Source organism: Gallus gallus, chromosome 7 (assembly GCF_016699485.2).
Source record: "Gallus gallus isolate bGalGal1 chromosome 7, bGalGal1.mat.broiler.GRCg7b, whole genome shotgun sequence".
Taxonomy (NCBI): Eukaryota; Metazoa; Chordata; class Aves; order Galliformes; family Phasianidae; genus Gallus; species Gallus gallus.
The window spans coordinates 16,948,034-16,963,679 of NC_052538.1; the positions used below are offsets into that span (position 1 = coordinate 16,948,034).

At 43.9% G+C, this 15,646-nt stretch overlaps 1 protein-coding gene across 2 annotated transcripts; it reads right to left on the bottom strand.

Moving 5' to 3' along the window:
* Positions 1-7,545: 7,545 nt before the first annotated feature.
* CDCA7 (cell division cycle associated 7) lies at positions 7,546-15,420 on the bottom strand. Of its 2 annotated transcripts, none has more exons than XM_040704336.2 (10): positions 15,336-15,420; positions 14,414-14,536; positions 13,934-14,044; positions 12,946-13,197; positions 12,442-12,519; positions 11,694-11,882; positions 11,234-11,374; positions 10,654-10,803; positions 9,866-10,002; positions 7,546-9,565 (listed from the first exon to the last, which is right to left on the bottom strand). In XM_040704336.2, exons 1-10 carry the CDS (start codon positions 15,354-15,356, stop codon positions 9,535-9,537), a joined length of 1,233 nt encoding a protein of 410 aa, XP_040560270.1. In that variant the 5' UTR covers positions 15,357-15,420; the 3' UTR covers positions 7,546-9,534. The 2 variants fall into 2 exon arrangements, with proteins under 2 accessions (XP_040560270.1, XP_040560269.1); XM_040704335.2 differs by having other exon boundaries at positions 14,957-15,420.
* Positions 15,421-15,646: the final 226 nt, after the last annotated feature.

Genomic DNA, 15,646 nt, shown 5'->3' on the forward strand with positions numbered 1-15,646 from the left:
GCAGCTTCCTGGGTCCAAGTCCTCAGAACTGCACACCGCTGTTTTAAAATGAAAATAACATTTAAAAGCCCCCACCAAATAAACAAATAGGATGATTCCACCCCTCTACCTTTTGTATTTACCTGAGAGCTTTTAAAATAGATTGATCTGAATTCTCGTGCCACCCCTGAGAAGCTACCACGTTCATGTAAACTATTGCAGAGTAGGGCTGCACCATGATTTTCAGCCCACAGCTCCCATTGATTTTGGCTGTGGCTGACAGCGCTTTCAGAAATCCAGCCCACAGTACCTTCTATTTCTAAAGCATCTTCTATCTGGAGATCACCAGTGTTATTTTCTACCAGTGTTAATTTAGCCTCACGACAGCTCCAGAAAGACAGGAAAATGCATCTCCAGCCAGCACAGCTGTATGCAAAGTGAACATCTGTCCATCACCAAATCCAGTTTAGCTAATAATAAAAAAATAAACACTTTTTTCTCCTCTAGACAGGACCAGAATGCAAGGGAAAGCCCGAGGAGGATTTCCTTACTTTAAAAGGGGAGACAGAGAGAGACTGAGACGTGTGACAGCACTAGGGAGAGAGCCCAGCACCCCAGCAGCCACGATATCACCTTCACTGCCAAAAATGGAGGTTTTTTTCTCTGCAGCATGACTGCATTTGCTCTGCCGCGCTGATGTAACAGTGCAGACAGAGCAGGCTCTGCAGGTTTCTGATGATGCAGTTAGACAAGGTTAATTTCTGGTTGGCAGCAAGATGCTGGCTTGTTATAATTGCGTTTAAGCCAAGGATCTCCTCGCCTTATTTTAATAACAAGCTAGGTGACGTGAGCTAACTAAAGCACTGAAGTCCTTCCGAGAAGTTCCAAGACTCAGCTGTATGTATTTTTCAGGACATATGTTTATCAAGATGCAAGGCTCATACCATAAAGGGTCCAAGAACTGGCACTGCAATGCCCAGCTCTAAGCCAGGGGAACCCGTGGCTTCACAAAGCCACATCTCTGCACAGAACCTGACAGCACATTGCTTGAAGGACCCAAATTTCAGCTTCTCTGAGGGGACTGAGAAGTGACTACAGAGCAGAGGGACATTTCTCTCCCCTTTGGCTTCACAGATGGAAGAATCTGTATGCCCAGTCATCCCTCTTTGTGCAACAGACCAGCATAAGGAAGAGAAACTGTGCTAGACTTTCCACCCACTCCCTTCAAGCCTCAAGACCATAGATAAAGAACAGCTTCTGAGCTATGCAAGATTAAACTTCAGTCTCTTTTCTACCTGATTTTGGATGGGTGTTTGAACTGGACACCAATATTTTGAAGCAGACATTTGCCAAAAGCAGCCTATTTGCTGCTTTACAACCCTCAATGCCACATCACCTCCACAGCACCTTTGCAAACTACACATAGAAACGTAATAATATGCCAATGCACTTGTGCATTAATCTTTGCTGCAGAACTGTTTTCCCAGCTGTGCTCTCCCAGCGCAGCAGCACCCTGTGCTCAGAAGAAACCCAGGCATTGCTAGAAGCAGCACCATTTCTCCACCTTTATGCCTTGGTGCTTTTCAGACAGTGGACAATTTGCTACCAAAAGCCTCCGCATTCCTTAAAGCTTTGTCTCAGAAGAAAGAAATCTGGGTCAAACTCCCCACATCAAAGCAAACTGGTGGGGGATTTCAACCTTTGTCTTAGCTCCACGTCTTAGGTGACTGTTCTGAAGATTCGAGGGCACTGAGAAAACATCACCTCTTCGCTGTGTTTTCCACAAAATTCTGTAACAGCAAGAAAGTAAGAAAATGTTCCCAGCCTAAGATCTACCTGAGTAATTAGGTCACCCCAGCTGCTTTTGTAGATGAGATGATGCACATATGACAAAGGAGTCTCTTCCCCCCATTGATGACATTGTTCCCCTGCCTATACACAGAGGTTTGGAAATGAACCTGGAGTTTAGTGTCTATTTAAAGAGAAACTCCTGATCGTGAGCTTCTCTTTTCCCCCCCCCTTCCTACCATTCAGGTGCAGTGAACACCTTCCGCGCCGCTGTGAGCATGACTTCTAGCCTCCAGATCTCGCCCTCCCTCATGTTGTCTGGATATCAGGTTTTTCAACCCCCAGTCCTTCCTCACAGGTAGGAAGCACATCACAACTCATTAGTAATTTACTGCTACAGTAATTTTTATAATTACTGCCAGGAGGCCTCATTAAATTTGATCTAATGAATAAATATTGTATTTTTCAACGTGATTACCAGAACAGCTTAAGCTGAGTGCCATAAACAATTATTTTCTTCAATACGTGGTATGTCAGTGAGTATTGATTTTTATTTTGTAAAGAATTTACTGTATTCCTACCTACGTCTAGCGAGTAATAAATAGCCAGCCCTCTGAAGCATCAATTGCCACAGAACAGATGGCAAAACAAAAATTGGAGGTATCTATCGCAGAAAAGTAAAATAATGCACATTAGTGAAGATAAAGGGTTTGTCTACAGGTCTGGGAATGGCTGATGTGTGTCCCTCTCCCAGCCCTCAAGGAAACGACTTGGGTTAGGCTATGGTCCCTCTGCTTTGTTCGCAAATCAGTGCTACAAAAAGATTTAGGCTGTATTAGTAGGGCACAACAAAGCATTTCGTCTCAGAGAACTAACGTGGGAACAAACAATAGTGCCTTATGTTTCACTTGCTTTTAGATGCAATTGATTATATGAAAAGAGCTAAAGAGAAATATACGCTATATGCCAAATATGAACCTACAGTACAAAGGAAACCTGTAAATTACCTTTACTTCTCAGCATCAATTATGTCTGCTTCAGCAATTGCAGGTTTTAACATACAAACCTCTTTCAAACGTAACAAGCACACACTGGCAGTATCTTAAGATACACATCAGAAGAGCTCAGCATCAGGACAAAAGCCTTGAAATATCCATCATCTGAGAGTGTTTTCTGCACCTCCGGCTATATGGTACCGCTCTGTATAGCTCTGATTCCAGAGCTCCTGGGTTACTTAAATAGCATTTTCTTGAAGTAAATTTTTCTACATTACCAAATAGCACTGCTGCACTGTGCAGTCAGCTTTGGTTTTTAAGCAACTCTTTCATTCAGGGTAAGAGCAAAAGGTGCGTAGGTAAACCCAAGGTCACTGAAGGCAATTGGTATGACTGACAAGATCTATTCTTTTCTTTTTAATAGACAGTTTTGAATTAGCTGTATTTTCTCTGCTTGTTGTCTAGTTTAAGAAAAGCTGGGGAAGCCCTGAGACTGCTAGCTCTATTTTTTCCACCATCTCCTTGCTGTGGAGAAGTTCTGACCTGCCTTCCACCAAATTTCACCAGAATAAATACAGTAATATAGTGTGATTACAGACTTACAACAGTTTCTCACCAAAACAGCCTCACTGACTTTCACCAACATGCAGCTTCCCCTCTTTCACATCACCTCCAGGTAACCCGCAGGGAGCTAACTCTCCACAGGAGCTTAACACTAGGTCCACCTGTGTTGCTGCTTCACTCCACAGTGTACATCATGTCACCTAGCATTTGCTCTTGGACTCCCATTGGTACCCACATTGATAAGGTTGATGTGGTTTAGGTAGCAAGCAAAAGGAAGGAGAACATTGCTCAGAAACTGATGCAGAAAGAGGTCTTTGGTGTATCTAACTATGGGGAATAGTTGAGTCACTCATCATAAACGTATCTGAGAATCCCTTTCACAAAACCCTTGCATCTCCTTGCATATCACACAGAGAGCCACAGCAGTTGGGGAACAAGGGCGCTCCAGCAAGACCGACAGCTTCACTACATGGCAAGGAGCCCAGCATGCTCGAAGTATTGTGTGACTTCTATACAGAGAAAACCAGAAGCTAAACTTCAGGCAGGCTTAGTTAGCAAGTTAGCTAAGCCTGATACCTGAACTGCTCATCTCATCCATCACTCTTCCTCAGAACAAAAGAAACGGTTGCTAGACATTGCATTTCGGACCTTTTGGAAACTGGGAAATGGAAAAAACAGTAAGAAAAAGTGGCACCTGATGGCTTGCAATACTTTCAACTACCTTTTTTCCAGCTATAATGCAGAACCTAGTCCATCAAAATACACTGCATACTTATGACTAAGAAATAGTCTGCTTGCGAGAAGAAAGGCGCCTTCAATCTGTGCTCAGAAGGTAAATGAGAAGTAAAAGTGCATAACTGCTTGCTGTGGAGAACTCTGCGTGTCCTGATGAAAACCATCTGAAAACTTGGAATTACTTCTACGGAAAACTGGGATCATACCGAAGCAGGCCAGTGCCTCACAACAAAATTCTGTGCTTGTTTCCAGTGCCAAAATTATAACATGACAACTTTTTCCATGAGAATTAAATGAAACCAGAAATAAAGGGGGAAGAAAAAGCCTTTAGAGTGCTAACTCTCCACAGCAGGAGGAAGCCAGCATGGGCATTGAGCACGGCACACTCATCCCTTCTCCCTGCTGAAAGGGACACAAAAAGAACTCTGGCTAAGCATTTATTTTTCTGCTAATGTGAAAGTTTTCTTTTAAAGAGGAAGCAGATTGAACAGAGCATGAGAAAAGAGTTTGACTCTGGCTTATTTCCAAAGGCTTTTTCTTTTTTTTTTTTTCCCCTGATGATTCACTGTTATCACTTCTGTTCACATTATAACCAGGCTCAAAAAGAAATACCCAAAAACCAAACCAACCCCACCCCCTACACCTAACAACAAAAAAAACCTGTGTCACCAAAGCGCTATGAAATAGGATCTTTCCCACTGCTAAGTTCTGCTAATAAGCTATATGAGAAGAGAAACACGTAAGAGCTCTTATGTTCATTCACCTTTGAGTGGTAACATAACTAAGCTTCTAGTTCTGGAACTTCAGAACACATGTAAAGATGGTGAGTCTTCATGGAACTACACAAAATGGTTGGCACTGGTTGGACTTGTTTGATCTCACCTATATGATTAAGTTGAAAATGTCCACACATCCCTGAAGTCTAAAGGTGTTTACAGTACATTCTGATGATAGTTTTGTTTCCAAACAGGCTCGTGCTTATATATTCATGGAGAATATCTGAATTATATATTTGTCAGAGCCTTCTCCTCCCCACCCCTGCTTGGAATTAAGCTGTGCACACCTAGTTTATGTAACTCACACAAACATACTGTGCCTATGGGGGAATTCAAACTAAAAGGAAGCAAGGCAAGGCCACCAGGAGTGCTAGTAAGACAGCTTTGTTACTCTGTATGCGGTATCAGGAATATTAAGGTGCTTACTGTAGGATTCTGCTGCTTAAACCTCTTCATACAGCCCAGGACACAATGTCCTTCTCCCTGCCTCCAATGATATTAACATACAGATACAAAGCTAACTTGACCCCAAATGCAAAGCCATTACCTAAGCAACATTTTGTTTTCATTTTCAGGAGCAGTTAAGTTTTACCTAAAGACATACTCCAGGGGGAAGATGAGCAGAGCTCAATCCAGCAGGATCTACAGCTCAACTTATGGAAGCTTTTCTGCTCTAAGAAGCCCTTCTGAAGTAGTGCTAAGAAAAAGGCATCAATGCAACGCCTTCATACCTCATCCTGACCATATTGTGTGCTTTGTTTTTTCTTCTTTAAACATAACAGAACCATCTGTCACCCCTGCCACTAGAGAAGGTTCAACTCCAGTCAGTAGAATGGCCATGCCAAGCAGATCTTGCGTAGCATGACTGTAGCTTTACCCTCCAGACATGCTTTCATACAAATTCAATATCCACAGCTTCTTATAAGCCACAGCAGGGTTGTCATCCTGCCATCACCTTCCAGTTCCAGGACTCCTATCACTACCACAGACCATTACACCTTTGGGTTCATACACACAGTTCCCTTTCATCTGCCAGCCCTCACTACAAAGCACAGGTGGGTTTTTTCTAAACTGTTCACTTGTTTTGGACATCCACCTAGGAGTCCCAGGCTAAAGTGGAGCACGAGTAAGAAACTACTCATGTTCTCTTGTAACACACCTAGAACTGAGGCATTCATGTATTTCTGTGATATTGCCCAGCACTGCATGGGTGTTGGAGTTGGGATCCCACAAGACCAGGCAGCTTAAGCTTGACGGAGGAAGCTCTATCTTTTTACTCACACTGATTTAGTTTCAAGGCCAAGAACCTTAAAAAAGAGCAAGCAGTTTTTCCAAAACCCCCATAGTAGCTTCTGCTATTAGCCATGCAAGAGCTGCACTAGCAAAGAGCTGAGAGAACAAACTGGTTTGTGCCAGCAGAGGTCAGCGGGTAACCCCTGTGCTAAATGCATCAGATGCAGAGAAGTGCACCTTCACCTTGCACATCAGAAAAGGTTTCAAAGCTAGCTGTACACCCTCACCCTACAACAGCAACAGCCATTCTTCAACCAGATGCAACTGTTCCCAAAGCTAATGCCTATTTTTAGAATTTCCATTGCATTTCCCTACACAAATGTAACCGGTTAAGCAAGAGACCTGCTTAGGAATGTACAGTGTGTTACTTTATCAGCCTGTGAAGCAACTCTTCAGAGCTATTTCTGTAGCTTACTCACCGTGAAAACATTTTGCACTATAGGTATGGAAGATAAGAAATGCCTCTTTCAAAAAAAATCCTTCTTTTCCCCTTGAAGAGACCTAATATTTCAACCTAAGTTGATTAACTAGAGACTGCAAGGAACCAAGTAAATATATATGAGAATCTTCTGAAAGCAAGAAAATTGGCCAGTTTCACAGGCAGACACCATATCACTGTACTAAGAAGTTGACTCATAAGCTATCTTTGGATTATATTTATGTATTTAACATTAAAAAGAAGCTATCACTCTTCCAGTACCACCACCTCTCAGATTGTTACATGGGTACAAATGCCCCTCACATCCATCCCCAAGAACACCCAAGGGAAAAAGATCCATGAAGTTTAAGAGTGTAATTTACTTATTAGTCGATCCTAGCAATTATAAGCTATTACAACAGGTTTTAGGGGAAAAAAGAAGTCATATCAGACCCAGATGAAGATCACCTGGCCCTAGAGCTGAGTAGTGAGGAAATAACTTACCACTTAAAAAATGCTGTGTGTTATCCTACCTCACAGATGCGCTTTGTTCTGTTCTTCTTCTTACATGATTTCTTATGTCTATGCATCTTTGTTTTCCAAACAGTCTATCAGTTAGGTTTTCCTCTGCATGAATTATCTTAATTGCTGCCCATGGGCCGCAGATATAAACCACGTGCTCTTCATCAGGTTAATATTAACAGTACTGAAGTAGCTGTAATACAGAGGATTAGGAAAGAGATGCATTGAGATATCTTAAAATCATCATATAAACCTTAAATGCAACTGACTCCCCAAACTAAATACAAATTTACTCCCGTGTTACCAGCACAGTGATGAAAGGCAAGCATCCACAGCCTTTAACAAGAGTAATGCAATGAGGACTTAGCGAGTTCTTTGTGGGCAGCTCAAACACTGCTTCTCAGCAGCAGATACAACAGTTCATCTGAAAAGCAGCAACATGATTTTTTCTTTAAGAACAGTTCAGAGGCAATAATTTTACCCAGAAAAAGTTTTATTTTTAAAATAAAAACCTTCATACAGAAATTTGTCGATGGGAAGAAATCTAAATACAGCAGTCTCCAGGATACGGAGCGGGGATTTGCTTTCAGCACAGTTCTTCCACACTCCAGCAATCAGAAGGCAAGCACAGCAATTAGAAAAATCACTCTCATCTGTCAGAACGTGTACTTCTAGAGTTCCTTCTTCAAGAGATGAACCTGGAGAATAGGGCACACGCCACCCAAGATTGCACGTCTAGTCACACTATGGAAGCAGGGGTCAGGAGATTCTCAACAGCACAGGTGATTTATAAACGAGATCTGCAAGTCTGAGACAAATATATTCTGTTTCCCACACTGCTCTAATTCCCAGAAAGGTGTAAAACACAGATCATCATATACAGAGCGCAAATACTGTGCAAGCAGAAGGGTCAGAAGCTGCATTTTGTTCTAGTGCTCAATAAATCCAAGCTGACTCTTCCTACTATTCAACTGTACATTATGTGTAACATTGCATTCTTCCATTACCAAACTAAGCCCATGTATTCACTGTGGATCTCCAGACAGTTTTCATGGCACCTTCTTTTCCACAAGATTTAGAAGATGCTGTCCATACAACACCAGGTATTGTTTCAGGCTCCATTAACAGCATCACACAAAATGCCCTTCTACAGTCATACATAGCCAGAAATAAACACAAGTACGGATGGGTTGTTAAAGAGGAGCCCACAGCACCAGCCACGTTTCTAAGTGCTCACAACCTGCACACATCTCCTTTTTTATTCATTTTTAAAAGCCTTTTCAACCAATTGTTCCTCCTCATCTGTTACCACAGCTGGGGCATGTCTCTTGAGAACATTACCATATTTGTGCTTCACTACGCAAGCCAAGGAATAATTCATTTTAAGCTGGATTGTAGCTTAGAAAACCTTTGCTTTCTATTTTTGCTCATTGAGAAAAGAAAATTGAGTGACTGTCACTGACCCTTCTCCTGATAGCATTTAACAAGTCACCACCGTTCACCCACTTGCCATCGGCCAATGGCTACATCAGCTACTCCTCTACTTGGCTAAGCCCCAGGCTGATTTGGTACAGAAGCATTACTACAGTTGGCAGCAAGAGAAGGGAAAGGACAACCAAAAAGAGAACCCAAAAAACAATAGAAATTTAACAGAGGTCACTCCATGAGGCATTCCCGCATACTCAGATCAGTCACCACTACACAACAGCAGTGCTGGTGCTGTAGGAGCTTCCAGCAGCAGCCTCCTCTCATCTCAGAGAGCACAGAAAACAAGAGTCTATCCCTTAATTGCTTCTGCTGCAATTTAAATCACTCAGTAGAGAAACTCCTTCAAAATGGCCAATGTGCACTTCAAGTGCTCTATAAACCCAAATGTTAATGCTTGGAGACGGCTCAGCTGCAACCTTTAGGCCTTCCTTTTTGAACTTACGAATGAATTGCTGTTGTGGAGGATTGTTAGCTTCTGTTTGATCATTTATGTTCAGTAAGAGTCTATTGCAGCAGAAGTTGGCGAGGAGTTAAGCACACACCTTTCCCCAATTGGTTCTGTGGGGAACAATGCCCTGAATGTTCAGAACATCCTTATCTTTTTGTCATCAACTTCAAAGCACAAATAAACCTGCAGTACAGATCAATGCATGAACAGAACTCCAATGGCTTAAAGCCCCATCTTCTTTCAGGATAAGAAAAAGTTATTGGCATAAAAGCAGGGACTGATGATAACTCATTTTTTGTTTTACAAAAGTTATTTAAAAAAAAAAAAACAATGGCCTGCAGGCAAAGCTCTATGAAACAGTTTCTCAAAGTATGATTTGCACAGCAATATGCTTTCCTTTTTTTTTTAAAACTCAGAAGTGGAGGGAGCCAAGGCACTGGCTTTGTAGTCTCATTTGATTAAACAATTCACTGTAGGCAATAATATGGCATTGGTTAAGGTGTATGCAAGTCAAAGGCAGTCACAACTTCAGTCTTCCACTCCAAGTTCTTGTTTCAGACTGAAAGACAAGCAGAAACTCAAGTTAGCGTATAGCAAAACCGTTTGGAAATCCTTTAGACAAATTAGCGGAGGTAATGACAACAAACAGAGGTCAAGTCAAAAAGGCAAAGTGGATACACCACTTATTTTGGTTAAGATCTAACAAGTCAGAAAAGTCTTGTGGAAAATTATCAGACTCAAAAGACAACCTGAACTCCTCTTGAGATATCTGAGCAACAACTGAGAGCTCTATTCTCCCAGTTTCCAGCTGCTATCCCATACAGAGCAGAGCCACATTACTGACACAATGCATACTTACCCTTTCAAGTAGGCGTGGACATTATCATAGCCGTGGTACTTGGCCAGATAGACGAGGACACCCGTAGCACATCTGCCATCTCTCTGTCTGCAGAAGCTACAGTTGCATATTCCACGGCATGGTGGGCACCTCCAGGTCTAAAGGAAAGAAAAAAAAACATACACCACAGCATGAGGCACGATTCACAGCCATAGCTAAAAATAGAGTCCAACACTCCACTTAGTGAACATCAGTGCTGCAGAAGTTGTCTGAATTGGACAGAAAAGACCCAATTCCTCAGTTTGTAAGGAATTAAACTCTTCTTTGCCTTCTTGGCATGTAACCACAGGAAATATTCTACTCTGCTCAGCTCCTGAGCCATTTCCATAGCGCACAGCAGCAAGGCTGTTTTCTCCATGATACAATTCCCCTCCAGAGTACATTAAGCACCAATGCAAAAACTAAATAGAAAACACTATTCTGAATGTACAATAATATTCTGTCAGCTGCTCTGCTCTCTTACTTTATTCCTGGAAGTAAAACTGCAGAAATACAAACTACAAAGAGTTCTAGACAACATTTTACCGTTCAGTTTGACTCAAACTAAGACATGGTTTAGTGGGCATGGTGGTGATACGCTGATGGTTGGACTAGATGATCTGAGAGGTCTTCTCCAACCTTCATGATTCTAAGTACACCTTATGTACTACAACACTGCAAGCAGTTCCCTTACTAAGACTCTTCATCTATTAGCAGAGAGGTGCATTTGCTACTCAATCAATTTAAGTCAGTATTAAAAGTTGACTTACTGGATCCAGCAATGCTGTTCTGACATCTTCTCCATACCTATTACGGAGGCATGGCCCACAGAACTGGCCCCGTACCCCAATGCAATCAGGGTTACGACAATTGGTCTTGGTGTCTATGGTTTTTTGGCGACACTGATGACAGGTAGATCCCTACAACACAGGGAAAGTAATTCAAGAAACAGAATGTTAGAAGTAGCTCCTTCACTGAGGGAATAGAGCATTTAACAAGCAATTTCTTTGGCAGCTGGCAGTGCTCATCCTGAAACAGAAAGCCACCTCACAAATTTCAATCAAGATTCCATCTTCTATGTCTGTTAACAAACACTCTCACAAGACTGGTGTCTCTGAGGTACTACAGTTGATCTAGGGTGAGAACAAGTCAGCTAGCCTGGTAAAGGCCACTCTTATCTCAGGGAAAGATGGCAGATGGTGTTCCAGAACCTCAGCCCTATTTCTCCCAGAAACACACCCCTCCTTTCAGTGAGGAGGAAGTCTGCTCTATTTCACACTGCACCACAAACACGGAGTAACAAAAACAATTTCACAAAGCACACATTTCAGGAAGTTGGAACTCACTTACCATGGTTCTGTTATACACTTTCTCTCTCGCAGATCCACAGATGTTACTCAGCTCTTCCTCCGTTATCTCCTCAACCGGTCGCACAATGTGTGGAAGAGCCATGGCACCACGGTGACCTCTCCTGGGAGTTTGGGCATCGTGCTGGATAATGAAGACAACACGGTTAAGATTGGATTCTACACAAGGTGAGACTCTTCAAAACAATGCCAAAGTCTCCAACATCCATTCTGTATTTAAACAACAGATAAATCTTTACAAAGACCTATGATGTGTATGCTGCTTTAGCATCTGAAGGACAACAGATCAAATGGAATGCCACTGGATTTTTCTTGAATTCATCTTGTACGCCAGTTGAAGGCATCTAGGATAACGTGTTCTGAATTAATTTTTATATTCTGCAAGGGATAGAAAACCATCTCCAGTAGCAATCTGCAACTGAAGAACCAGAACCTCAGCATACCTCCAGGTCTTCACCAGACATCTTCCTCCTCCTCACTAGGAGGTACCGGTCATCATCTTCCTCCTCTGGTAAAGGAGTAGGAGGGCCTTCAATCAGGGACCTGGATCTCGTGTGAGGCCGAGAACTTCTGTCTGGGTTCCTCCTCAAGGCACTTCTGGGAAGCGAGCGCCTTGGAAGTCGCTTTGGTGCCTGGAGAAGTTTAAGAGAACCCAATGACACAACAGCTCCTGTCCTCACAGCACAGGAATTCCCACACAGAGCAGCAGAACCCACATCTATGAGAAGTTTCTGCTTCTACTGTTACTCACACAGCTTAAAGGTAAATTAACAGCAAAATCCATCACATCACTAATTAGCTACCTTACTACTTTAAGGACTTAGCTAATCCAAAGGTCAGGCTCTCTTCTGAGCCTTCAAACTCAAAGAATATTCAGACTTGCGCTTCAAAGCTTTGGCTGCCTCCCCTTATCTCTAGCCTCTGTACAAACACGTATTTACACAGCATCTCGTTTGGTTTTATTGGCCTGTGGAGACACTTAAGCCATTGTGAATTAATCTGATCATTTCATACAGTGGCAAATCAGAAGAAAACTGCACGATGAGGATGTCTGGTTCAGTAAATGATACAATTCTGAACTGGACTTTGATTTATGAGGTTTAATAAGCTTTGCAATCAAGGGTCCTGTATTGTAGTGCAAGAATTCAAGACCCAGAAACGCGAAGGCAAATACATTAAGCTTGTACTTACGTTATTGGCAGCTGGCAGTGATCTTCTCCCATCAAAGATACCAGAAACATTTTGCAACTCAGCCATTAGTTTTGCAAGCTAACAAAAGAAAGCAGAACCTTAAAAGGGAGTTCAGGTGCTATTACAGAGTATTAGATTAGGGCTATTGGCTAGAATTACAATTACTTATAGCAAGTGCAGCCATTCTTTAACTTTTGACTTTTGTGTCTCAATTCTACGTTCTAGTGACTACAGGTAATTTGAAAACACTCCAACTTAATAGACTTCAAGCCTAAACAAAGAATAGGCCTTAAACACACAGATTTTTACTGAAGGACTTCTCTCAGTCTATGGATTTTAAAACTCCAGTGAACATAAAGTATCTGATTCAAGTATTGAGAATGAAAACTCCTCTCAGTGAATTCACATAACTCTCATTAGAGAGAATATGAATAATTAAAGTGAGCCTCCAAGAGTTGAGGCAGGGGGAAAAGAGAGAAAGCAGAGGACAGGCTGAGTACTTGCCATTGCTTTGTTTTCCTTGATGTTTAACGCTCTCTTTTCTAAAAACAGGGAGCCCTTCTCTTCAGAATCAGAGTCTGAATCTGGAGCAGGCATCACATCTTCAGGAAGAGATTCCACCTCAGCCTTCCTCCTTCCTGATCTTCGAGGTGGAAACTTCATGGCTACTTTGAGAGGAACAGTGCATTTCCTCAGTCTCAGAGATGCCTCTCTGCCAGTGCTGACGTTGTTCTCCTCTGAATCAGACTCCAGTTTCTGTTAACAAAACACGACGAAAACACATAAAACAGAATGAGTTGCTCTGCAATTAAACAGTCTGACTCCCACTTGTTCTCCTTACTGCTTTTTCTAACTCAGACACGCATCTTCTCCCAGTCAGGTGCCATCCAAGTTATTCCTAGGCAAGTTCTTAAGTTCTGACAGGAACTTTTTGATGCCAAACACGGTGACATTTCATTTTGCTCTACTCAAAACTAGTTCTTGGTACTTTTAACAGCAAACCTGCTCTTGCACTGCAGTTACAAAAAGCAGGATTCCACCACCTACAGCTACCTCTACACTGCTCAAGTGCTACAGCATTCCCTGCTACACTGTGACAGTGCACACCTGACTGCACATCAGTGTATGCAGAGATTTTCCTTGTGTTTGTGAGGGTCCATGAGCTAGGTTAACATCTTGTGTTGAAGAAACCAGAAACGTTACAGTCTAACAAAGAGCAACAACCATCAAGGACAGTTTCATCAAGTAGTATATTTTCCAGTCCATACAAAGACTTCACTCTGATCTTGCAAAGCTCAGGAGCTAGGGGGATTTTTAGGAAGGCAAAAATAAAATCAAATTAAGTCTATTTACACTCATTACATTAAATAAAGTCATGTTGCTTCTTGACAACAACATCTGACTTGGAATTTGAAGCTGACATTTTTCAGTCACACCAAGGAATGTGCAAGTATCCAAAATTCAAGCTGCAAACTGAGATCGGCCATCTTACCAAGGCACCTTCAATCTTCTTCTCTGAAAAGCCACAGAAGGATTCATCGTCAGAGGATTCGTGAAAGATTTTGGCCAGCTCTTCTCTAACATCTGACCTCAACTTGCGCTTCTGCAAAGAACAAAATACCCTTTAACTTCAGTTGGGCAAAACCAATTTGCATTGACAACCAAAATACAAGCAAATGGCTTTTGTAATTAAAAAATACTAACAGTTAAGGGATTTACAGGCAGTTTCAGAACTGCAGTTGCAAGCTACTAAGCACGTTGGCTTAGGTGATGTCTCAAAGGTTGCCCACCTGCTTCCAACACCAACCAGCTAAGCAGACAAGCAAGCAGTGACATGGAATTGTAGCACATAGCACAGATCTGTAACTACTGTGCAAAACATATCAGAGCACGCAGCGTTTATCACACGTTAACATGTGGGTCTTTGCTGGCACTGCTCCTTCAGGTTTATTTGCTCCAGCCCCGTACTCACCGTGTTAGCAAAGCTGTCAGAACCAAAACTGTCGCAGCTGTCATCAGAGGATGAGGATGTCTCCATGGGAATCAGCTTGGTACTTCGGAAAGTGGTAAAGGTTCTCCTTCCAGAGCAACGGCGCTGCAAAAGAGCAGTGCTGAGCCTGTTACCCATGGGCACCAGCTGTACGGCGCAGCGCTGGGGCACATCCCTACAGCACATCCCTACACCGCTGCCAGTGAGGCTTACCCACTCCAGGTAAGCCCCCTGTTGTGTGTGAACACAGCACACCTCCCCCCTGCAGAACCAGCACCATTAAGCAAAACATCCCCAGAGTTCAAGTGGGAACAGGTTCTAGTCTGATAGGTTTCACATCCTTTTACAGGAGAGCTTTGTTTGCTCTTCACAAATACTTCTTTTAGCTCTGCAACGAAGCGGGAACGTACACCAACGTCGTATTTGTCCCCACTCCTTACAGGTGAGACTAGAAACGTGCACGAGAGCATCGCTCCCTGATCCGCTTTAACTGACCAAGGTACCTCTCGCTTAAGGCATACCGACCACTCCAAACGCACCGACAGTGACCAGCGCTGCCCTCCTCACGGGGGCTCCCACCAACGGCCACCGGAAGGGCCGCAGCACACCGTAGAACACGGCCCGGCCGGGGCCAACGAGCCGCGGGCCCGTTAGCACACGGAGCGCGCTCCAGCCGCCCGCCGCGCTAAATCGGAGCGAACCTCCCGCCCCACCACCGCGGGCTGCCTCCCCCCGCAGCAGCAGCCCCGACGGCCTCCGAGCGGGACGGGAAGCGGAGGGAAAGCCCATCCTCTGCCCCAGCCCCGCGGCTGAGGATACCCACAGCCGCCGCCCCGAGGCCGCTCCTCCCGCCGGGCACACCGCTCACCCCCCGCTGTACCCGGCCCCGCGGGACAGCGCTCACCTGCGGGCGCTGCGGAGCCATGCTGACGGCGAGACGAGCGGCGGGAAATGAAGGTTCGCGCCAAAGCGGCAGGGGCAGAAGGGGCGGGGCCTGGAGGCGCCTTTCCCGCGCTGCCGCCCGCGTCCTGGCAGATGCGTCCGACACCCACGGAACCCAGCGCCTCGCGCCCCCTCCCCGCGCCCATCCGCGCAGCCCGGCAGGGAGCACAAAGAGACTCTCCCGGAGAGCCCCAGAGGGCCCTGTGCGGGGGCCTCTTTATTTTTTTCTCCCGGGGGCGCGCGGTTTGTGGAGCTGCAAGGACCTGGCCGTGT

Bases quoted from the DNA above. Each gene is read 5' to 3' on its own strand.
- CDCA7 (XM_040704335.2), bottom strand. From the start codon at position 15,220: ATGGGCTTTCCCTCCGCTTCCCGTCCCGCTCGGAGGCCGTCGGGGCTG. The intron at 14,045-14,413 runs GTGAGTACGGGG...TGTTCTTTGCAG, and splicing joins CTGACAGCTTTGCTAACACG to AAGCGCAAGTTGAGGTCAGA. The intron at 11,375-11,693 runs GTATGCTGAGGT...TTCATTATCCAG, and splicing joins TGTCTGGTGAAGACCTGGAG to CACGATGCCCAAACTCCCAG.